Here is a 24,111-nt window from a genome sequence, read left to right as displayed (position 1 = left end):
TTTTTACCATGTATATTTATTTTTAATTTTCTTAAATAGATTAAATCACAGTTTTGATATTATTTAAATATAAATATTTATAAAAATTAAATATTATCACAATAATTAACAATTTTTTTGATCATAAAATTAAATTCTAATAAATAAATTAATGTGATTTTGAAAATAAATAAAATAAACTAATTAATTTTGTAATAGAGTAAAAATATAAAAACGACTGAATTCTTTTTGCAGTCTACTTAGCTAAAAACTCCCTAACACGATCTGGGTCCGCGATGGCACTAGCGCTCAAGACCCCGCGAATATAAGCCCCCACGGGACTTTTAACTTTAATTTCAATCGGCTTAGAGCATATATAACCGGAACTCTTTTCAATTTTAGGTGTCTTAGAGAATATATTTTTTTCCGGAGTCGGAAAGAAAATTCTCTTTTTTTTCGGGGCAGGTTTTCTTCCCGGTGTACAGAAGTATTTCCTCTGAAACTTTTTATAGTTTTTAGGCCCAGGGCTCGTGTTAAAGGGCGATTTAATTCCTTCAGTATTTGGCGAAGGACAAGTGATACTAATCATTGGAATGGGAGCTCCAGGATTAAAACTTCCACTTGACAGACTCTCAGAATTTCCAGATCTTCCAGTCGAATTCGGAGTCAAAAGACTGGAAGTAGACTTCTTATCAAGCAAATTCGGCAAAGTACCAGATACTATTATTTCTTCACCAGCCGGTATTCTTGATTCTTGATTCTCAGACGTCGAGTAAATCATGTCAAGCATGAAAGACACCTTAGCCTTTGATATAGTAGCTGATTTACTGATACCAGACTTGCGAATGGGTATTAAGGATCTTTTTTTAATAAAACCCGTTGTTATTTTTCTCTTGGAGCCATTTATTTTCTTAATTCCCATCGAACTTTTGCTTGATGATTTAGAAGCTTTAAAATTTTTTGTACTTCTAGCCGTAGCTGCTTGAACAGTGGACTCTTTAAGCCCGCAGGGATTTTTCGACTTATCTGATTCTTGAAAATGTCTATTAACCATTTCCATAAATTCATCAGCGTAGGACTTGCGGGTTTTATTTTCTTGCTCCTTTTTGCTACTAAATTCCATCCAACTTTGATGAAGATCAGCGTGTAGAACTTCCTTCCTAATATCCCAGTCGCTTGATGATGTAAGGTAACTTGAAGCAGGCCTTCGACCTTCAGAATCAACCAATGAACGAGCTTTACGATTACCTCCATCTCTGGATTCTACACATCTCTTGCTTCCAGAGCTTTGGGAAGAATATGGTGACTCTGACAACAATTCAAGCTCCTGCTTTTGACAGAGTTCCAGAGATTTTTTTTGCTCTTCAGTCAATCCCGGCATTGGCTTTGGAGTTTGAGGCAGTTCATCTTGCATACAGATTTTTTCGATGGTGGTGAATGACAATTCGTTTAAATCGCTGCTTTTTAGCTCTGTTGAGTCCGGATGAAGAGATTGAGACTGAGACCCCGGAGAGACTGAAGCTTTGGCCAGTTTTAATGGACGGAGTACCGGGTGAGAGCTAATAGCCCGTTCATGGACACTTTTAGTGTTGTCCATAGCATGCAGCAACCAACTCTTGAAAAAATCAACAGAAGAATGAGAATTTTTGTCAGACTCCTCAAGGATTGTTCTCAACTGGATCTGGAAATCTTCGGGCAGTTTAATTAGTGTTCTAATAAACCGACTTTGAAGTTGGAAGAACTGACTGTCATCTGAAAAAATTTCTAGGTTTTGTTCAGATATACTAAATGTTCGCAAAATTTCTTTTAATTCCATGTACGAAGTTTGAGTGCTCGATAAAGAACTCTGGTGGATTAAAGAGTCTTGAAAACTGCCAGACTTTGATACAGAGTCGTCAATCTGACAGTCCAACAAGTCATTGATTGTCTGGATGGTAAAAGACATTGAATCTTCCGCGTCATAGCCAGATTCAGAGGCAGTAATTGTAGAGGAATCTGAAAGCAAAGTCTCGGAGCTGTTCGAGTTTTGGACAGTGAAGTTCAGTGTTTTGTGAGACTTAACACAATTTCTGAACTCAAGTTCTGATTCTTCTTCTATTTGACTGCAAACTTCTTCCAGTTTAGCCAGACGGGGGTACTTGCGAGCGTAATACGAACTCCGATCTTCCGTCGAGAGTTCTAAAGAGCTGTTGGAAGTCGTGAACAACTTGCTGTCGCGTAGGTGTGACACTATTGTATCTTCTTCTTCTGTCGCCAGTGAGTCTTCGGAATTCTCACCAGATAAATCTGTAAATGGTATTTATTAGGATTTTATTAATTGTCGATAAAAAATTGATGATAAAAAAAATGCTGGGTTATTTTTTCATTTTTAAATTAAGAAGCAAATGTTTTATTATTATTATATGACACTGAAATTAATTAAGATTTATGATAGTAAACTTAACAGACATTATTAATTTTTTGAATTATTAAATTAGAATTAAATAATATTTTTAAAAAATTGCACTTGTAGTTTTTAAAGTTTTTTAAAATTGAATTTTTTTTTTAATAATTTTTTTAATAAAAAAATTATCAAGTGTCTGCTAACTTTAATGTCATAAAAATTAAAAATTTTTATCATTGAAGGTTAATAATTATACTTACGAAATGATCGAGCTCCACGCTCGGCTTTTCTTAACTCCTCCATTATTAATTATTTATCAGGTGTCAGATGTTAAAATTTGAATTGAAATATTAAGAATAATTTAATATCAATAATAAAAAAAATAATTCCACATTTTTTTATAAATTTACAAGTCTGCAGCAGTGTTGAGTATGGTTTTTTTAGTTTCTGCACATACATGGAGTAAAGACGAAGATAACAGAGTCGTAGTCGGAAAATTTTATGGATTAGAGAAGGGAAAACGCGGGAAAAATGAATTATCTCTATTAAAAATTATTTAAAGAAACTTTTTTTTTAAAAAAAAAAAATAAATAACAAGGTAAAATATAAATAATAAAATAATTAGTTAGATTAAAGATAAAATTAATTAATATTTATTATCATTTATTTATCACCTGCTACAATCTATAATAAATATTATAATGCTCACTACATTGACAAAGTATTTACATCTAATAATAAAAGACTCATTTGACGTACGAGTTAATTTTGAGGCCATTATTTTACGTATTTTAAATATCAGCAGAGAATTTATATAAACTACACTCCATTGTAACAAATATCAATCATCAGTCATTCTATTTAATTATGTTTATCTGTTTTTGTAAATATAGTGATTATTATACACAACTTTACATTTATAAATGATCAAATCATCACTATAAGCAAGTGTTTTAAATTACAAGCTTCGTTCTTACAGTCTTTCGAAATAAATCCTGTCTAGTTTTTAATTTATTCGTTTATAAATTTTTATATTTATAATAATTTTATAATATTCTTAAATATTTATATTTATATATTATCTAATAATTTTTCAAATAAAAAAAATTTAATTAATCGCTTAAACATAATTATCAGTTACTGAAACAGTTAATTCGTTATTAAATCTAAGTATTGGTGAGATCGATAAAGTTTTTTTTTTTTTTTTTTTTTTTTTTTTTATTTATTTGGTATTAAGTTATATAAACCTTTTTATCTATATTCTTAAATACGTCTCACGTATTGACGTTATCGTTATTTTCGTCATTTATTAACTTGTTCTCATATGAGGTAATTGATTTTGCTCACGTAAAAAACAAAAATAAAAAATCAACGTTATATATTGACTTTCACATAAATATAAACTATTAAATATTATCATTTAATACTTAATAATTATTTAAAACTTTAGTATCTCAATTTAATATTGAGTATTAATAATTACTTTTGTTTCAATAATTTATAACAAATTTTATCTTTATTTTATTTAGTAATTGGCTTCTTCAGTATATATATATATATATATATAAATATATATATATATATATATATATATATATATATATATATATATATATATATATATATATATATAATTTATTATTATTGGTATTTGTGTTTCTACAACGGAGTTTCCTTGCGTGCTTCAGCCTTCCACTGGAATCCATTAACGCGGGTGGTAATCGGTTTATTCCTATTAGTTGCATTTTCGAAACCATTTCGTACTCCAGCCACAAGTCTCATCGCCGGATTCGATACTAAACCATTGCGTTTAGGTTTTGGATTTGGGCTGCAAAATCAAGACAATAATTAATTTTCTTAATTATCATAACAATAGTTCAATTCTTATAAAATACAACTGATTAAAAAGTTTATTTTATAATAAAAACTAAAAAAAAGGCCTAAAAAAAATAAATTTCATAATGAATTAAAAAAAAAAAAAAAAAAAAAAAAAAAAAAATCACAATTTTTAATTTGCTGTCATCTCTGATACAATTGATTTATAAAAATTATGAAGCATGTGAATTAAAGCTTATTTAATAAGCTTTCAGATGTAATTTATAAAAAGACAAAAAGTTATTGCAAGGAGAGCCAAAAAAAATGGTGTCAAAATCTTAAAAATTTTCAACAAAAAAAAATTACCTGGGTGTAATGTGATCAGTATGTTTGACATTCCGTCCAACACCGGCTCCACTGTTACCTAAAATAATTCTCATGTGCGTATCACGAGTGAAATGAGGGTCAGCGGAATTGCGTTTGTCATCGTACCCATTACTCTTTTTGTCTTTATTGACTTTGAGTCCGAGCATTTCATTGGTGAGTTCAAAAGGCTTTGAGCTGTCATTCCTGTCAATGAGCTCAGTTTTTATCTCAATAGGCTCGTAGATAACCGGAGATTTGTTGAAGCCACCGTGTGGTTTGTACTGTATACTTTGGTTACCAGTAAGCAAAGACACACCAAGTTGACTCTGGATAACACTGGCGGCTGTTTGTGCGCTAGGTGGACTAGTGTTTGTCGGAGAGTACGGAATAAGACTATCACTCAGAGGAGAGTGAGGTGGAGAAGCGTAGATCGGGCTCTGGGGCTCGCTTTTGAGCGGACTCAGCAGTTTACTCAGCGGGCGGCTTTTGGCACCTCGAGAGCACTGTTGGAGCTGCTGTGTGAATGACAGTGGAGCTTTGATTACTTGATTGACCATCGGGTTTTGGCTGAATTTTCCTTGATCACTCTTTGTGCTTCCAGTTAAATTGCTGCTGGATTTGCTGTTACTGGAATTGTTGCCCAGTGATACACAGCTGCGTCTTTTTGTTGAGTCGGGAGATTCCGCCGGGCTGTACTGTGTTGACAACGGGTTTAGAATTGCTGATGACGGCTTTGTTTCTGCTGTTGAGTTTGATGTCACTGATGTCGCGCTGCTGCTTCCACCTTCAAATAATTAATTATTGTTTAGACAAGTGAGTAAATTTTTACATTTTTCTGTAAGAGTTTTAAAAGTAAAAAATGAAAAAAATAAGTAAAATACCTCCATTCATCACAGGTCGTAAACTGCGTTGATTAGCAGAATGTTCTTCTAAAAGCCTGACGACAGTATCATGGCCGCTTTTAGCAGCAACTTTTATTGCGTTTCTACCACAATGATCTGAGTGATTAGGATCTGCGCCATGATTGAGTAGTGCTCTAACACAGTGTTCGTGACCCTCTTGCGCGGCGATGCCTGAATAATTCAACAGCAGATTAGTAGGAGTAGTATTACTTCAAGTGAAATGATACTATAATTAGTTTATTACAGTGTTATCAATAATACACGTAATGCCTACGCATAAATCATTAACAATGATGTACATTAAAATAATAATAATAATGATTAATAATATATGCACCTAGAGCAGTAGCACCCTGATTACACGTATGATCTGGCGTAGCGCCGTGCTCGAGCAATAATCTAACAATAGCAGCGTGTCCCTGCCACGCGGCCGAATGTAGAGGAGTGCGATTTTCATTATCGCAAGCATTAACACTGGCATTGCCGGCTGTCAGCAGCAGAGCGACCATCTCCTCGTGTCCTTGCCACGTGCTGACATGTAGAGCCGTTCTGCCTTCAGAGTCACGGCTCTCAACATCAGCATTAGCATTCTCGAGCAAAAACTTCGCCATCGCCAATCGATTTTCCAGCGCAAGAATATACAGAGTACTTCTTCCATCCGCGTCCTTGGCATTCATATCGGCATTGTGTTTCAGAAGCACCCGTACTGTCTCGTAATGACCTTCGAGGGCTGCAAGCCTGAGAGAACCACAACAATAGAGAGATAAAATGTTATTCTGTGTACATAAGCTGAAAGGATTGCCATATATATATATATATATATATATATATATATATATATATATATATATATATATATATATATATATATACACAGATATATACATATATATACAGATTGAGAGAAAGGCTCTGTATTCTCTATCTGTGTGTTCAACATCTGAAATACCAGGATGAAAATAAATGTGAGTGGTTAGTATGTACCTCAATGCGGTCTTGCCGTCGTGGGCGTGCTGATCGATGGGAGCTGCGTGCTGTTCTAACAGCCTCTCAACTAAACCAGTATGTCCCTCTTGTGCTGCAAGCATCAGAGCACCCTTGCCGTCATTATCAGCTTCGTCGACTTTTGCGCCGGCTTCTAACAATGCCTCGCATACGTCCAGATGACCTTCAAATGCTGCGTAGTGGAGCGGTGTCCATCCGGAATTATCTCGATGCTGTTCATCCAACCCTGTGAGCGGAAATTTTATTATTAGTTATTATTATCAAATATGTCTAATATTAATGAGGAAAAAATAAAAATAAATCTTTCAAGACTTCAAGCGCGTCTAATCATTTTTTTTTACTCAATTTTAATCGGAGAAAATTGTGGTATTAATTATTAATTGTTATCAATATTGTAAACTCTGTTTACAAACAGGCTTTCCGCTCTAATCTCAAGAAACATATTTTGCAATATTATTAATAACAGTGTTAATTTTTTTTTGTTTTTTAATTATTTAATTTTTTCTAGGCATCACCAATTAAAATTTTTTCAATGCAATTTTCGAGCCAAAACAGAATTAAAAAATTTATAATTTACATCTTATAATTTAAAGAATTTACTAATTGTTGTATAATTCCGATTGGCGTTCAAATAAATAAATAAAATTATTGTGAATAAAGAAGTACCGAGATAATTGAAATAATCATCAATCTACCTCGATCCAAAAGCTGTTTAACAACATCTGTGCCACCTTGAGCAGCAGCGACGCTCAATACAGTCCTCCCCTCGTTATCAATACTGTCGACGTAACATCCCCAGAACAAAAGCAACGCGACAACGCTTCCATGTCCCATGCTGGCGGCCGCCCATAGGGGCGTTCTTCCCGTAGCATCACAGTGATCAACGTCTGCTTCATACTCGAGCAGCAGCTCGCAAACATCTCGATGACCCTCAAACGCGGCTACTAACAATGGGGTCATACCATCTTTGTCCTGGTGATCAACAGCGGCTCCGCGTTCCAGCAAAATTGTCACTACCTACGAGGTTTATTGTAAATAAGTTTCTTAAATAAAAATTTTTTTTACTCTTAGATTAGATAAAAATCTTCTAAGTTACTTCAACTAGATTTTTATTTTTATTTTTATTATTATTATTATTATTATTATTATTATTATTATTATTAATGGAAGATGAAAAACTGACCTTTGCATAGCCGTGATTAGACGGCACGCAGAGAGCCGCTACACTAAGCGCAGTTCGACCGTCACTGTCAGCGTGGTCGATTTTCGCTCCGTAATCCAGCAAGTGTTCAACAATCTCACTGTGGCCCATGTAAGCGGCTGCAATGAGGGCTGTTCTGCCCTCGTCGTCGGTTCTGTTGACATCGGCGCCGTGTTGGAGCAGAGCTTTCACAATATCTTCATGTCCGCCCCACGCGGCTGCACGTAGAGCCGTTCGTTGATCCCAGTCTGCACAATCCACCATCGCGTCGTGCTCCAAGAGCATTTCAACAACCTGGATACGTAATTGACAATTTTATTAGTACATTTATGGTCGTGTGCGCTTAGGTGTCTGTTTATATAAACAATATACTATTAATAACATTAATAATAATAATAATAATAATAATAATAATAATAACAACAAGTCGACAAATAGAGGTAAATATATAATAAATAAATATTATTTCAGCCTACGAGATTTGTTAATTTATTTTTAGTTCCTTAGTTAGAAAAGAGACAATCGCTGTGGAACGAGTCGACGTTTGGTTGAGTCACTACTAAACGCTGACTAGGATTTTTAGTGAATGATGAGCTGGAGGCTGAGGCTGAGACTGGATGATGAGTAAAGTAATAAAAGAAGAGAGTAAGTTGAGTTGAGTTGAGTAGGTAATATTTAATAGTAAACCTGATGGTAATGACAGTGGTAATGGGTATAATAGTTGTATTAATCGTGAGTCAGATAATGTTTGAGTTTGTTAGCCACAACGAGAGTAAATCAAGAATAATAAATCACACTAACTACATCAGAGTCTGTTTTAACAGTCTTGTGGTTTCGTGGAAGTAGGCTTGGCTGTGAATGTACCTGGGTGTGTCCGCCCCAGGCAGCTGCTCTCAGTGCTGTCCACCCGTCGCAGTCTGCATGATCGGCACTTGCTCCGGCAGCCAAGAGGACTCGAACGACGTCTGCGTACCCGTGTCTGGCTGCTAGGTTCAAGGGTGTCTGTCCGTGGCGGTCTGTGGCTTCCAGCTTCGCCTAAAACCACATTTGCTGTTTATTTTTTTTTCACAGATTATTAAAATATAAGATGTATTTATTGCCAGGAATTTTTATTACCTGAGGACATGCTGCTAGCGCCAGCTCCAGGAGCGACGCGTTTCCATCCGCAGCCAGAGTGTGGAGGACCGTTCGACCACATGAATCAGCTTGGTTTATGTCACCGCTCTCGCCTAGTAACTCTGTTAATGGTTCACCGGGTGATTCATCTACTGGGCTCACATCTTGCGAGACCTTTAAAGATTTTTATTTTATGAGACTGTTTGAGTTGTTTAAAAATTAATTTTTTTTTCTGTGTAGCTTTTTTGCTTTTTTTTTTTGTTTTTTATACATATTTTTTTTTTTTTTTTTGAAAATTACATAAAAAAAAAAAGGAACAATTTGCAAAAAAAAATTAATTTAACATGGTTCAGTATGGGTTGACCCCACTTGTGAATAATTATCTATAATTTTTTTAACACTGCGTATTTTAAAAAAAAAAAAAAAAATTAAAATTAAAAAAAAAATTAAAATTAAAAAAAAAAATTAAAATTAAAAAAAAAACTAAAATAAAAAAAAAACAAACCTGACTAGAAGAAACTGGATCCTTGATAGGTTCATCCTCGATTATTTTCTCCGAGGGCTTAGCACCAGCATCAACAAGCAGCCTGAGTAACTTGGTGTCCTGTCTGGGCCACATAATACACTCCGGGCTGTCGAGATAGCACTGCTCAATCGGCGCTCTGCTGCCAATCATCCAGAGCACTTGAAGCGTGTGAGCATCCAGAGTGCAATTATTCCCACTGATATTATTGATAACGCGCTGCAGATGCTGACCAAGAACACAAATCTCGTCGGGATTGAGCTCGGGACTTCTCAGGGTGTAGTACGCGGAGAGCATCGCGTGGCCCTCGGTAGCTGAGCACAAATACTTCTGTGTGCAGTGTTTAACATCTAGCAGCCATTCAGCGAAGCTGTGATGAAACAGCATAAGCGCGCCAGCACGCGAAACGGATATGACCCTCCTCAGCAGATGAAGCCTACGGTTAAAGTCCTCAATCGTTATTGTTGTGTTTGCCGTCTTTACACACTTGTACAGAACCTCCTGAGTTATCGGCAGTTTCGCCGCCAGTATCACGTTCAGCAGTGGCTGGACTTTCGCAAATTGTTTTCTGCTAAACAATCGCTGGCATAGCCATAAGTACAGCCCGTTCAGCGTACCAGGAATTTCTCTAACTTCTCTCAGGACTATGAAGTTCTCAGCTACACCGTCTAAAACCTGTTAATAACATTTTTATTATTATTAGTAATTGTTATGCTTAAGATTGGTAATTTATTAATTTGCAATGCTAATTATTTAACATCAAAGTCTTCTCAATCCTTTATACTGAGAAAAAAGATAGAGATTGTTATGTCAAGAAATTAATTTGTTGAAAATTTTTAACAAATTACAATATTTCTCATTTTTTTCAAAGATAATTTTTTTTATCAATGTAATTTGATGTTATCTTTATTGAAAATTTAAATCGCATTTTTTTAGCTGCAACTTTGAAAAATTATTGGGATCAGACCAAACCAGGATTAAATTAAAAAATCAGGAAGGCTTCTATATTAAATAATTAGTATTCCAAATTAATATTATTATTTTTTTTTTTTTTAATAAAAAATAAATACCTTTTCCAGGTAGAGAAAGCACCCGTTGCTTTTAATATGCAGCTGGTTCAACATTTCCGCAGTATCACGACTAATGTGTTGTCTTAGCGCATCTTCCTGGTCTAGCCGCGCCAAAATATATTGTTGAACATCTCTGACGACCTGACTCTTCCTCAAATCGTCAAGAGAAATTTTCCTGAACCCGGTGAACATCCTGGAGATGGTTTTGCTCTGGCGCCTCGCAGTACAAACCAACAGCAACCACTGTGGGAACAAATGATGATGATTTGCAAGTAATTCCGCGATGGAGCGACTGACATTGTCATTTTCGCGTCTCGAGTCCCGGGTTCCTGTTTGTGGAGGGTTGAGAACTTGTCCTTCGTCTATAGAGTCTACCAGAAGGAACAAACAGTTCTTCGGCGGCTCAACTTCGAGGAGAGGAAAAAGAAGAGCTTTCTTGAAGGCATCATCGGGGTCCCTGTCCAGGACGTCGTGCTGCAAAGCGGCGTGAATGTCGGGATCTGTGCGTAATCGCTCAGCGTAGGCTTCTGCGACGGCTTCTTTGGACGTGGAGGGCGCTGAGGTTGTGCTGGCTGTTGGAGATGTCGGTGAAGACAGGTGAATTCCGTCGGTACTCGCTTGAAGGATCTGCGCGACCAGCGAACGCACGAATTGTGCTGGAGACAAGGATGCTTCGCTTCTTGCTTGGCAGAAATGTCTTGCGAGAAGTCTACGGTTTAGAGATCTTTGGTGCCGGGAGCTTGCAGTGGTCGAGGGCCAGGCGAGTTCGGCGCACAGCGCTGTCTTCCCGCTTCCTGGACCGCCAACGATCAAAGCTCCGCAGGTTTTTGAGGCTGGTCTTTGCTCCAGGCAGTGTGACAGCTTCATAAACGCCCATTCTCGGCAGAAAAATCGCTTCTTTTCAATTACTGGAGCCGCCATCTTGTTCAAACTCACTGAAAAAATTTATTAATTTAATTTATATTATTAAGAGAATATGAAAAAATTTTTTTCCAGGATATTCGTATGTTTTTTAAAATAAACGAATAAATTGTTTTTCCATACCTTAAAAAATAAACCAGCAAGTCATTTATTCCCAGCGGACGAGTAAATTTAAAAAACCTTTATTTTCTTGGTTTTCTATCAAAAATCCCAGGAGTTTTTCAACAGAGCAGTCGAATATCAGTAATAGGTAGCTCTCCTGACAACGGACACTTTACATCTTAGAACATTAGTCGGCAATGGTTAGACGTAAAAAAAGCGTAAAATCCTTCGGAAGAAAAGACAGGAATGGATTTGCGTGGTCTTATCTTGGGTAAAAAAAAGCGTTATAGCAGAGGGTTTCTCGAGGATCTTAGCCCCTGGGGGCTCTGCGGCTTCCTCGGCCTCCATTCAGGCCTCTCATCGCCTCGTTCTGTGCATCCTGGGTGATTCGTGGCGGCGACACATTCTGGGGACCCTGGAACAGACAAACAGGTACTGAATAAGAACGGTGTGTCGTACATATTACCACTGGGAGACATTACACTCCTCGTTTTTTTGCTTCTCTACTTCGATTATATTACTTTAAGTCAGATGTAGGATATAGTCACGGTCATAAAGAAAAGTTTATCTATTTTGTAATTATTATTAATATTATTAATAAAAATAAATAAACTAAAAATAATAATGAGAAATTGTTCATATTGTTTTAGTATAAGATGATATAGTATATATATATATATATATATTGGACTATATTCATGTGAATCCAAGTCCATTGACTGTTATTGGAAAGATGTTTGCGAGCACAAGCAACATTGCAGACGGTGTAATTTCACTGGTGGGACTTCCCGAAGGAATACCAGTGGCTACCAGCGTGCTCGTTTCCCGGTGCTATGCTCTTTACTTAAGACTTTATACTTCGATATCTCCTGCTCTAATTTAATATAATGTAAGTCAAGTAAAACTATCTGTATACAGATATCTAAGACATCTATGTCTATGTGCTTGGCTCTGTACTTATTCGTTTATTTATTGGAAAGGTTACAAAGCGAGGAGATTGGTGTAATGTACCGATATTTTACGCTCAGAAAATTTGCTGGTTTAGAAATGGCGAGCAAGTTTACTGTGAAAGTTTATTATACCGATAATATGTACTTTAAATTTAAATTTTGTCATATAAATTAATAAAAAGCTTTCTTTTATATTTTTATAAAAATTAAAAAATTATAAATTTCACTCTCTAAAATTCTTGAATTTAGTAAAATTTACTTTAAACATGAAAAATTTTGTAGTTTAAGAATTTTTCTACTCTCTTTTTTTGTTTAAAATTATTTATTTGATTCAAATAAATTTTTTTTTTCAGTGTACTTTAATTTTAAGTGTGTCCTTAATCTTTGTAATTAAATGTCCTGTCTAATTAACATATCAGCGACTTGATATCCATATACATTAAAATTTTAACATTGCAAATAGAAAAGATGAATCCCTAAGGGCAGAACATATTAGATTCTTCGAAGATGCCAGGACGTAGGACGTAATAAATATTTATCAGACAAAATAGTTTGAATCTAGAGATGAGATAAGTATTTAGCCGGATAGTCGATGATTTAAGATAAACTTAAAGCTCCCGAGGCACGAGTCGATCGAATAAATTCATGAATTTCGGCAGTTTCATGCACATTAAAGAGAATAAGTTAACCCGAAATTCGGGACTGAGGATATCATGGCCGGATGTCAGGAGAGAAGAAAAAGGGATGACGTTAAGGTAAAGTAGAAGTGTATAATAATAATAATAATAAAGTTTACGTGTGTGTAGCAGTAGTAGTAGGAATAGAAGTAAGGAGAGGAAAGGAGGAGGCCGTAATTACGGTTCTCGATTCAAGGGATAGGAGCCCAGACGATAAACCAGTTCCGCTAATGAGAGGCGGAGATGTAGATACCACGTTCGTCGTATCCGCTTGTAATCTCCAGGATTTTCTCTTTCTCTGTCTCTATCTCTATCTTCATCACTATCTTTGTCTTTGTCTGTCTCGATCGGTACTTCTGTATTGGTCCAAACAGACACTAAAACTATTTCAGGAGGCATCCACCTTCATCTCGCTAGTATTCACACATCGAAAAAGATGCTCTGAGCCACGCATTCGAAAGTTAAGATAACATGCGAATCTACGGGGGGATAAAAAAATACAGATCTTTGAAAGGAGATTTATTTATATCGATTCGATGTCCCTGTCTGTTCACACTATCAAGAGATCTTCACATAGAGAGATTATTTATCGATCTGTGCTCGTGTTTCCTCGGAATTAACAAATTAATGTCTAATTATTTTAAGTATCTTTTGATTTTTTTAAGGCTTACTTTCTGTTAGTGATAAAATAATTTTTATTCAGTTAATAAAAAATTATTTTATAATAAATTGACAATATTAATTTTTTTAATTAGTTTTTCAGCTTTTAATATTAATAAAAAAATTTATATTGAAAAATTAACGTTTGAAAAAGATTTTGTAGATTGAATAGTTGCCAAAAAAAATTTTTTTTTTCAGAAAATTCTTTATAAATTTTTGTCTAAACGTTATTTTCTATTTTTAACATACCGATGTTTGATACTTTTGACTAATGTCATGACTTTATGTCAAAAAATAACATAACTCTCAGAATAAATAAATATTACATCATACTTCCTAGAAGTTATAAAAGCTGTATTCTTTAATGTTTTTGACCCAATAATTTATTCAATATCCGAAGAGTATTTTTAAATATAAATTATTTAATGAATAGAAGCGCGTAACATTTATAACTTATGCATTAAATAAGCAAAATTTAAATTCATATTCATAAAAAATTTACTTTATTATACTACAGTAAATTAAAATTAACAACTTCATTTCGCCTAATTTACAATTCATAAAAGAACAGTAGGATCAATTGATCCCAAAATTAGATATTCCCGTTAAAATTTAAAAACTCGTCGCATCGCCCCTTATTGAATAAATATTAATATTAAGAGCTGTCACATTTAAAACCAAATTTATCTCGACAGATTATTTTAGGTCAGGTAAATTTATCCACTAAAAAAGTTAAATAAAAATTAAAAAATTAAAATCAAAACTGAGAAGGAAATAAAAATAAAATAAAACATAATAAGATTCAACTTGAAGAGATAAAAATAATGCCAAGGAAAAATATTGTGGCGATAAGCACTTGACATAATTGCAGACAGTATCGACTTGCATGCATGCTTCGCGCGGGTTATGAACTACCCTCACCGTGTTGTGGCAAGTAAAAATTTTTTATAAATTTATTTATTTTTGTTTCGTCTCGCGTGGTACTTGTTAAATAACTAAAACACTACCACACAGATTTGTATTACTGCTATTATTATTACTAGCAACCTGCAGTCACATAGTGACTGCCGAGAGTTATAAATTTCGAGTGAAAACTTTTTGCTAAACAATTTATTGATATTTCTAATTCCAATATAGTCGGAGTACTTTTTAAAATAAATTTAATAAATAAAATAGATATTACAGAATTAATCAACAGTTAATTAATTAATTAATGGATAAATGCCATATAAGAAATTTATAGAACCAACAAATTATTCAGAACTCCTAAAAAAACTTGATATAAAAAAACTGACTACCATAAAAAAATATATTAAATCGTAAAAAGTCAAAAATTCACCTCAAGGCTTTTTTGATAAAATATTTAACTATAAAAATTTCTTTTAAAATAAAAATATCTCAACAAAAAAATTTTTTTTTTTCTTAATTATGTACATGATAAATTAATTATCACCGAAAAAAACTAAAATTCAGGATACAAATTTTCTGATGACACATTATTTTTCATTAAAAATCTATTTTATAATAAAATATGCCCATGGAAAAATTTTGCGTATTTTTTAAATTATGTTTTTTTTTAATTATAAAGCAAAATAAATAAACAAATTTTATTTAGCTTTACATTCTAATCTATTTTACTCCGAAAACATATTATTTTAAAATAAATATCTAAAAAAGCTAATATGAAATTTTTAAAAGGTACAAATTCATGTCAACAATTTTCCAATTATCCTAAATATGCCTAGAAAATCATTTTTTATCATATAAACACACGAGAGACAAGTTTTTCCCTATTTTCTTAATTTTATAGTTTATAATATAAATATTTATAATTGCAATGTAGAGTACAGTGAATTACACGAGCAGAAATTCATCATTAATGCAACACAGGATTAATACATAGAAAGAAAAATGTAGCGCAGGTAGCAACGTCTCCACAGTAGTAGTAGAATTGCAGTACTGACTACGTAAATGTTTACATGTGTGTATGTGTAATGTGTGTATACATGCACGTGGCGCTTGAATGATAACGAGCGTAGTAGACCTGGAAGGCGTTCACTTGATTTCCCTAATGACTTTAATAAGGCTTATGCAGTTTCAGCGCCACGACGTCAGTACTGCAGCTTAATATTTACGTATATCCCACCCATCTATACTCTTTCCGTTGCATGTACAGTATAAATGCAAGTATATGAATTACACATCCATACATACATCCTTACATGCAAACATGGAATACAATGCAAGACACAATACGCTTAGCTCGAATAAGAGCGCAGATATCGCCGAAAAACAAAAATCCTACACATTCGGACTTTAATGAATGAGTGAAAATGTAAGAGTTCACGGTACTGGGAGCACAACTGTTAATTCCGAGTAAATATTAATATAATTATTCATATCACTTGTATTTTAGTTTTTATTTTTGTCTGACGTTAAAACATGAGAAAAAAAAATTTTATTCACAAAATTGTTGATTTCAGATTTTTAATAAATTTATATTGACTTTGATAGTTTTCAGGTAAAAGTATAAAGAGGATGTGCTAATCAAATTTATTTTCATAAGTGAGTTAATTACTGGGATTTTATTGTAAAGTTCTAATAATAAAATAAAAAGTGGGATGAAGTGGAAAAGGATAAAGTATAAAGTATAAAGAAGACATTGTTGTCCAGGAGTCTAGTCAGCAGTAAACTCGGGAGTTTATGGGTGAATAATATTTTATTGTAAGTCGTCATGAAGATATTACTTTTCGCTGGGAATCGACAAAGAAATTTTTATATTAAAATAGTCTGTCACAATTACAACCAGTGGTTTATTATTCAACTCGACAGACGACCTCAAGTTATATGAATTATTGATTTTTAGTAATAAATCTCTATATACTCAAGAAATTTATTTTTGATGTCTTTATTTTATGGTTTGTGATTTATGGTTATGCTCAGTCTGATTTTTATGGTGATTTGATTTTATTATCTTAAGTCAAGCAGAAAAATAATTGAATTAATTAAAAATTAGATAAACCAACTATCAATTTCTTAACTTAAAAATTTTTTTTTATTTAAAATCATCCGACTTTCCAAAAAAAATTTTTTTTTGAATAAAATTAATTTTTTTTGCAAGTGTAGAATTGTGTTAAATTTAATTTGTTCTGAAAAAAAGTATTCACAATAATTTAAATTTTTGGTGGGATAAAAATCATTGTCACCCATTAAAAAAACAAAATATTGACATGTCTATAAATAGAGATTGAAATATTTCCTCCCCAGATAAGATACTTATCATCTTTAGTTTCCTAAATCGATATAATATATTTATTACAGCACTCAGATGTGAATCGTTCAAGTATCTTACTTTTTATATTCTCGAGTGTCCGCAGAGACTTGAGGATATAAGAACGTGAAAAGAATGAAAGAGGTGTCGAGAGTAAACTTGAGTGGGTTCTCGATGTTCCTCAAGACGTTTGATCCGTCAGTGGATTCACAAATACACATACGGCTTTTAATATACACATCCCGACACGAAATTTCCGAATCAAATGTTCTACTAAAAAAAAAGGAAAATAAAAGCTGAACAGGATGATCTATTTGCCGAGATATCTAATTCTTATTCTCCAGCGCAGAGCTATATACTATATACTACTATATATATACGATACGGAGATTCGTGTTCGAAAAGTTTTATTGATGGTGTGGCTATTACATCTGCAAGCTTAAAATCTAGGCCGAATAAATTGACACGTACATCGTCATCAATAATAGCTGCAAAACACGAGATATTTGTAAATTTATGGAACTTATGAAAAAGCATAATTTAACTGTTTGTAAAATTCAACGTTTGAAAAATAATTTTATTGGAGGTCTGACTTCAAAAAAATTAATTTGTTTCAAGAAAAAAATTTATGACTAAACAAAAATCATTTTGAAAAGCTTCATCGTTTTAATTTAAGTATAAAAATTTTTAAAGTGAGATTTTTGTATGTTAAAGTAAATTTTACTTTATTCAAGAATTTTTATTTCGAGTGAAATTAATTTTTTTTTTAGTGATTAAAATAATTGGTTATTTGTTGATATAAAACATTGAATGGAAGGACATAAGAGTAAAATTATCCTAAAAAAATATATATATATATATATATATATATATATATATATATATATATATATATATATATATATATATATATATATATACTAACGATAGTACTTATATTTTACAATGTCTTATAAAAAAAATAAATGCTCCTCTCTAGAGCTTTTAAACTCTAAAATCTCGTAGAAATCTAAACAGTAACTACCGATTTTTGATCCTCATTGAGTTTTATAGTCAGTAATGCTCGATAATAGTTGTTGTCTGAAGTGTAATGAGATTTAAAATTTTCGTTATATTACAGTGTATCTTTTATCAACAGTATCGATATCGCATTGGAGGTCACACGATCTTTTATAGTGCACCGCATTATATTATACTATTATCTTTTATTCAGAATTAGTTGAAGCGTGAATCGATTTATCGGGATAATATGTGTATTTGCGGTACATTGGTTATTATCTCCGGTGCATACTAATATTACCGAGTATTAAAATAATACCAAGACTGGTTTTGCTAATAAAGGTCACTTATTTCTCAGTAGAAGTTTACAAGTATTTTAGAATGTTACACTTGCTGAGCTGCTTTGAGCTTAAAAATAAATAATAATAAGTTTATTTATATTAATAATTATAATTTACGATTTAATGATAATGATGATGAAAAAAATGATGATTATAATTAAGACCCAGGTGAAAACGTCTTGGAAATAAAAACGGTCGTTAACACCCTCCGAAGCCGAAGGCTAATTAAATTTATTGCCCATCTCAATCTCGACACTTGCTCTCATTCCCGTGGATATCACGTAAATAAAAGTCTCACGAGATTTATACACACCATGAACCACAATCTACGATCTCACCTCGCAATCAGCCCGCTTTTATTTTTTTCACGTACATTGTTTGTCTACTGTCCAACAGGCAATTAATTAAATAATTAATACCGATAAACTCCCACCTCTCTTCTAACGTTCCCATTTTTTCAATCACTTCTAGCACCAGCTTACCGTTAACTCTCAATTATAATTATAATGTACTGTCGTGGCGTTAATTGCCGAGTTTCCTAATTAAATTCCGAGCTAGAGCTGGCCGAAAAATGTTAATTAAATATTGAAGTACTGGGTAAATATGCTTGAGCAAATATTTTAAGCAAACTTGCAGCTTTCTTCCGTACTGTCAGTGCATACTTTACATAAATGTTTTACAGTACATAAAATATATGAAACAGCCATTATCTTGAAAATTTTTAAGAGCAGAAAATTTTATAAGGTTTTTTCAAATTTTTAACTTTAAATTTAAATTTAAATATTTTTATTAAAAAAATAGATTCAAAAAATAAATTATAATTTTTTTACCAAAGATAGTATTGAAAATATCTAACAGAGGGCGTATAATCGCTTAATTGTCTCCTTACAAGAGAGTTAAAATTTTTACATTGAGTTATAAAATAAAAGTAATTGAAATAAAAATTGTCTGTTAATAAATGGAAAGTAAAAAAGTTTATTAAAACTCTCTATTGCAAAAACAAGTTATCACTATAGATTAAAATATCGTTGGCAATATGAGTATTTCACGAGTGGATTTTCCGTAGATTTTCGGTCTAACACTCTCGTATAAATGATGTTTTGACTGTGAATTTATATTTTGTTCGGTGGTAAAATAAAAATAAACTTTGAAGAAAAAAAAAAAAAAAAAAAAAAAAAAAGATTAACGATCGCAGTGACGTAAACGCAGTAGAATTTATGTGATAAAAATACAACTGGTAAAAATGTAAAAATAGAAGATGATGTTTAAAGCTGGAGAATAAAAAAAAAAAAAAATAAGGGAATAAATAGAAAATAAAGGTAAAAAAAAAAGTATAATTGATAGAATGAAAAAAAATAAGCGTGCAGTAGCACGTGTAGCCGCAGTGCGGCCACCAGGAGCCGAGGATTTGGAAGTCAGTCTGGTGTTGTGTACCAGACTAGACAAAAAAAGATTGATGAAAAAAAATATAATTATTGGGGTGCAGAGAGACTATTGGAGAACGCCGTAGGAGGGTTGAAACAAAAAATAAGAGAAAGGTATGCTGCCAGCTCTACAACTACAAATTCAACAAATTTATATATAGTTCGATAGATAGATACTGGTACTGCATGTACCGCGAGTGAGAGAGAAGGAGGGAGGGAGAAAAAATAAATTTAAGAGCGAGAGAGACCGAAAGCGGAAAATAATGAGAGACAAGAAACCAGTGATTTAAATCAGAAATTGATTTTACGTGACTTGAATTAATTAGACAATATTCAATAGATAATTGGCTCGACCGTATTCGATTTAATTTAAATTAAATATATCATCTTGTTTCATTGCCAACCAACAGATGGAACTTTTTGACGTACCGATAATTGATCGCCACATAACTTTCTTTGCCGGGGACATTTTACGCGTACTAAATGATTAAATAGTTATCACGATAAATAAAATTAACTTTGAATTATTGTTTCTGAGATGCTGGACGGAAAATACTAAAAATTTAATACATACAAGAGATTGAGATTGAGAGATGCGGTATTTACCGTGTAATTGTATTTGCTCATCTGTGGTAAATTTAATTGCAGTATTACCATCAACACAGCATTTTTTATCATCATTATCATTATCATCATGATGACAACGCTCGGGATTTATGCGGTTCCGCGTTTGAGCCGTCTGTAGAGAGCGCGAAGATGTGCTTTGCCCGGACTATGAGTCACGTCAGGTATATATATAAGGTATATATATTTTTATAAGGTAGAAAGGGAGATTCTCGAGAGAGCTATTGCACTCCACATTTTACGTATATTATATTATACATTATACATTATATATTATCTCGGAGCCTCAAGAAACATATATATATATATATATATATATATATATATATATATATATATATATATATATATATATATATATTTTTGTAAAATATTTCTTTGCCCCGCTTACATAGACACGGATAGTTTTCCTGGACTTATTAAATTTTATTTATTAGGTTCATTGATAAAATTTATAGTTACCAGTGGATTTTTTATTACCTTCGATAACGGTCATCTATTTTGTACATGTAGATGAAATGTGGAGGGCGCTAAAATTATTACTCTTATCGTTCCATTTCCTAAATTTTTAACAATATTGGCCTCGTAACTTGATTCAAAGTTTATCTAGATACAAGGGCAATTGTTGTATATTTCAATTACAACTATCAAAACTTCAAAATATTAATTTTGATTGAAAGAACTTTCTAAATAATTTATTGATATTTTTAAATCCAATATAGTTGGGGTACTTTCTGAAATAGATTTTAAAAATAATATGAGCTATTACATGATAAATTACTAATTAATTAAGAGACCATAAAAATTGACTACTATAAAAAAATATATAAAAACCCATTAGAGCCAAAATTTTCTTTATATTCTTAATTATATAGACGATCCTAGAAAATATTTTTCTTCAATTCAATTTACAAAAAAGAAGTAAACAATTAAATAAATTAGGACAAATTAAAACTATCTGGGCTGTTAATTTTACACTACACGTGAGAACTTATTGTCAGCAATTAACTATAGACAATGGCATGAACGATAAGACTTGAATTGGTGCGAAAATTAACGCGACAACTTGCACATACACATCAGATGTGAAGAGACTCAGCCACACAACAACCGACACAACTCACGACTAATTGGCGTCATCAGAGATCACTCGTATTCAAAACACACCCTGAAGTTGGCTCGTTACAACTTGCATCAATAATACCCGACTATCAATCAACATGCATACACTATACACCATACACACCCTCTAGAACCCACTAGCATTACAGCCCCGTCTAACTACCTCGGAATCGTATTAATAGTTCTAAGCTCCAGCTCGGCAATTCATCAAATACTGCGTCGCATCGGTGATCGATTACCGATACTATTATCGAACCGATATCGGCTTTTCTCGTAATTTACGAATCATATCTTATGCATAGTCCCGCGAGTTATGGATTATGTCACGAGTCATGACAATGAAACATATGCAGCTAACTACCCACATGTCATATATTTTATATCTATATATATATATACAAATGGCTGTTGGTATGAATATATTGGCGACCGGTGGATGTGAAATGTTTTTAACTGGCTCCATAAATTCCTTCAGCGACCTCGTAATTTACAATTACACAAGAGACTCTTTGACTTCGCCAAGTGAATGACTCATCCTCGGACATTTCCAGTTGTCAATTAGACATGACACGCCTATCATGCATCATCACTCTTGTCCAATTTGCGTTGCATCTTGTTAAAAATTTATTGTACGATACAGTATTATATTCATTTTTGGTCATTTTCAAGATTTAATTATTCAATTATTTTCTTAAACAAACTATCAATCACCATAAAGGCAGAATTTATATACTTTTTTTTTAATTTATAGAAATTTGAGTTGTCGAGTTTTTTATTTACGGAGGGTTGAAGTTAAAAAGGTTTTAAAAGTTCAAATTTTGATTTAAAAAATTTTTATATTCAGAATTTCCGTTTTGGAAAAATATTATTAATCAATACTTTTTTAATTTTGAAATTTAACGATGAATCAATTTACATGAATAATGAATGCGCTTTTTTTTGTACATGATTTAACATTTTAGAAGAAATTGTCTGAAATCCAATAAAAAATTTGGTTTGAGGATTTTTTGATTTTTATGGAAGATCAATGTTCAAATTATTTATTCAAGTTTTTGTTTTTAAATGGAAAAAACACAAAAATTTATTAAGTATCGTTCGATCATCACAGTGGTTTGTTCTGATAGCAAGAAGGTTTGGGCAAAGCGCGCCGTCAGCGTCAAACTATACTGCTGATTTTATCAAAAGAAAATTTCATCAACTGCGAATTTTAGAGAAATGATTGAAGAATCAAAAAGATGTGAAGAAACTGTAATTCATTGGAATTAAATAAAAAGAGTTTCTGGAGAAACGCACATCACTGTTTCCTCCGGGAAAATCAGATAAATCTCTATGAAATATATAAGAGAGCACTAAAACGTTTAAATATTTATTACAAGTTGGCTCGTCGAATAATCCTCAAATCTGTCTTGTGTAAGATTGGATTGGGAGGATCCTCAATCGTTTGCCTACTTTATTTAATTGAACGATATCATTTCTCTTCCATCCACTCACCCGAGACTTTTTCCAATATATCTTTCAGCGAGTTAACCCTGTTCCTTTTTACCTTTTCAACTCCTCATACTAGCTTAGGGAAGAAAACCAAAGCTGAGCCCGAGAAAAACGGCTAAATCGAGGATCGGAAAATCCGAGATTTTCACTTATTGCCCGGTCATGGAAAGCTTATTGCGTTGGGCTGCGTTTCCTATTTCCTGCACTTCAATGTTTTATTTTGTTTTGGTTGTTTTTATTTTTACTTTTACTTTTCCGGACTGCGGTAGACCCCAGAGATAAGCTTCCACCTAGAGTTGTACCGACAAGAATATTGGGCTCTCAAGAGCAGAAAGACAGTTGCAATATTGCTCGAGTGCTGAAAGTATTTGCGTTCGGTCATGTGAACTCACTGAGGCTTTACTTTCATTCTCTTATCTTTAGTCTGCTCCTGTTCTTCTGATATTCAACATAAAAATTCAACAAAAGTATCCCATGAAGAAAATTTATTAAAACAATATCGAAAAAGTATTTTTAAAATAAAAGAAAATTATATACATATATTTTTTTTTAATAAATAACTTTCGACTGATTTTTGTAAATATTTTAAACATTTTAAAAATACGTATTTTTTTTTTTTTTAATTTTTATACACATGATCTTTAAAATTTTTTTTATTTTAAATACTTCAAAAATTTAATTTTATAAAAGCATTTAATTAAATTCTTATAATTTAATATTTTTTAAGTAACTTAGTTCACCCTCAACTATTTTTAGCACATTTTAAATATACAATCCGGTTTATAATGAAATTATAGTACCGGAAAGGCAAGAAATTTTCCCACGGCAATAAAAAAAAAAAAAAAAAAAAAAAAAAAAAAAAAAAAAAAAATACTTTCCATGCTTTCAATAGAATATTGCATTGAAGAAGTGGAGCGATGTGATTGCCCATAAAATATAACTATCTCTTTTAAAATAGATCGATAAATTTATTACTTTAATTTCGCATTTTCTCTGGAGTAAAAAAAAAATTTTAATAATTTTTTCGAAACGATTGCTTAAAAAATCGTCAATTTTTTTTTTTAACAAAAATTTATTCAGTTTAAATTGGAGTGAAATAGTAAAATGCTCGAATTTAATTGTGGTCATACTTGAAAAAATTTTTGTTTTACCGCGACCGCCTCAAGGACTGT

At 32.5% G+C, this 24,111-nt stretch overlaps 3 protein-coding genes across 6 annotated transcripts in view; all 3 read right to left on the bottom strand.

Moving 5' to 3' along the window:
* Nucleotides 1-156: 156 nt before the first annotated feature.
* On the bottom strand, nucleotides 157-2,830 carry LOC141526260 (uncharacterized). The gene is made up of 2 exons (XM_074241166.1): nucleotides 2,623-2,830; nucleotides 157-2,265 (listed from the first exon to the last, which is right to left on the bottom strand). The coding sequence occupies exons 1-2, from the start codon at nucleotides 2,663-2,665 to the stop codon at nucleotides 236-238; spliced, it is 2,073 nt and encodes a 690-aa protein (XP_074097267.1). The 5' UTR covers nucleotides 2,666-2,830; the 3' UTR covers nucleotides 157-235.
* Nucleotides 2,831-3,543: 713 nt separating this feature from the next.
* On the bottom strand, nucleotides 3,544-11,546 carry LOC141526256 (uncharacterized). Of its 2 annotated transcripts, none has more exons than XM_074241156.1 (12): nucleotides 11,405-11,546; nucleotides 10,361-11,295; nucleotides 9,273-9,965; nucleotides 8,768-8,941; nucleotides 8,453-8,686; nucleotides 7,634-7,945; nucleotides 7,146-7,467; nucleotides 6,430-6,676; nucleotides 5,783-6,183; nucleotides 5,425-5,616; nucleotides 4,544-5,327; nucleotides 3,544-4,190 (listed from the first exon to the last, which is right to left on the bottom strand). In XM_074241156.1, the coding sequence occupies exons 2-12, from the start codon at nucleotides 11,279-11,281 to the stop codon at nucleotides 4,022-4,024; spliced, it is 4,449 nt and encodes a 1,482-aa protein (XP_074097257.1). In that variant the 5' UTR covers nucleotides 11,282-11,295; nucleotides 11,405-11,546; the 3' UTR covers nucleotides 3,544-4,021. The 2 variants fall into 2 exon arrangements, with proteins under 2 accessions (XP_074097257.1, XP_074097258.1); XM_074241157.1 differs by having other exon boundaries at nucleotides 8,516-8,686.
* Nucleotides 11,547-11,658: 112 nt separating this feature from the next.
* Nucleotides 11,659-24,111, bottom strand: part of LOC141526261 (uncharacterized) — a 112,626-nt gene continuing 100,173 nt past the window's right edge. For all 3 annotated transcript variants that reach the window (XM_074241168.1, XM_074241167.1, XM_074241169.1), the window contains one exon: nucleotides 11,659-11,798. In XM_074241168.1, the coding sequence (XP_074097269.1) occupies nucleotides 11,694-11,798 (105 nt within the window). In that variant the 3' untranslated portion in view covers nucleotides 11,659-11,693. The remainder of the gene's footprint in view (nucleotides 11,799-24,111) is intronic.

Source organism: Cotesia typhae, unplaced genomic scaffold (assembly GCF_013202065.1).
Source record: "Cotesia typhae breed Kobodo isofemale line unplaced genomic scaffold, CoteBio_Ctyphae contig_33, whole genome shotgun sequence".
Lineage (NCBI taxonomy): Eukaryota > Metazoa > Arthropoda > Insecta > Hymenoptera > Braconidae > Cotesia > Cotesia typhae.
This window is presented reverse-complemented; position numbering and strand designations above follow the sequence as displayed.

Coding starts and splice junctions, on each gene's coding strand:
- LOC141526256 (XM_074241156.1), bottom strand. CDS start 11,281: ATGGCGGCTCCAGTAATTGAAAAGAAGCGATTTTTCTGCCGAGAATGG. Junction 7,946..8,452: donor TTAAAACAGACTCTGATGTA/GTTAGTGTGATT, acceptor TTACGTATCCAG/GTTGTTGAAATGCTCTTGGA. Junction 6,677..7,145: donor TAAACAGCTTTTGGATCGAG/GTAGATTGATGA, acceptor TTCCGCTCACAG/GGTTGGATGAACAGCATCGA.
- LOC141526260 (XM_074241166.1), bottom strand. CDS start 2,665: ATGGAGGAGTTAAGAAAAGCCGAGCGTGGAGCTCGATCATTTC. Junction 2,266..2,622: donor GCGTGGAGCTCGATCATTTC/GTAAGTATAATT, acceptor TACCATTTACAG/ATTTATCTGGTGAGAATTCC.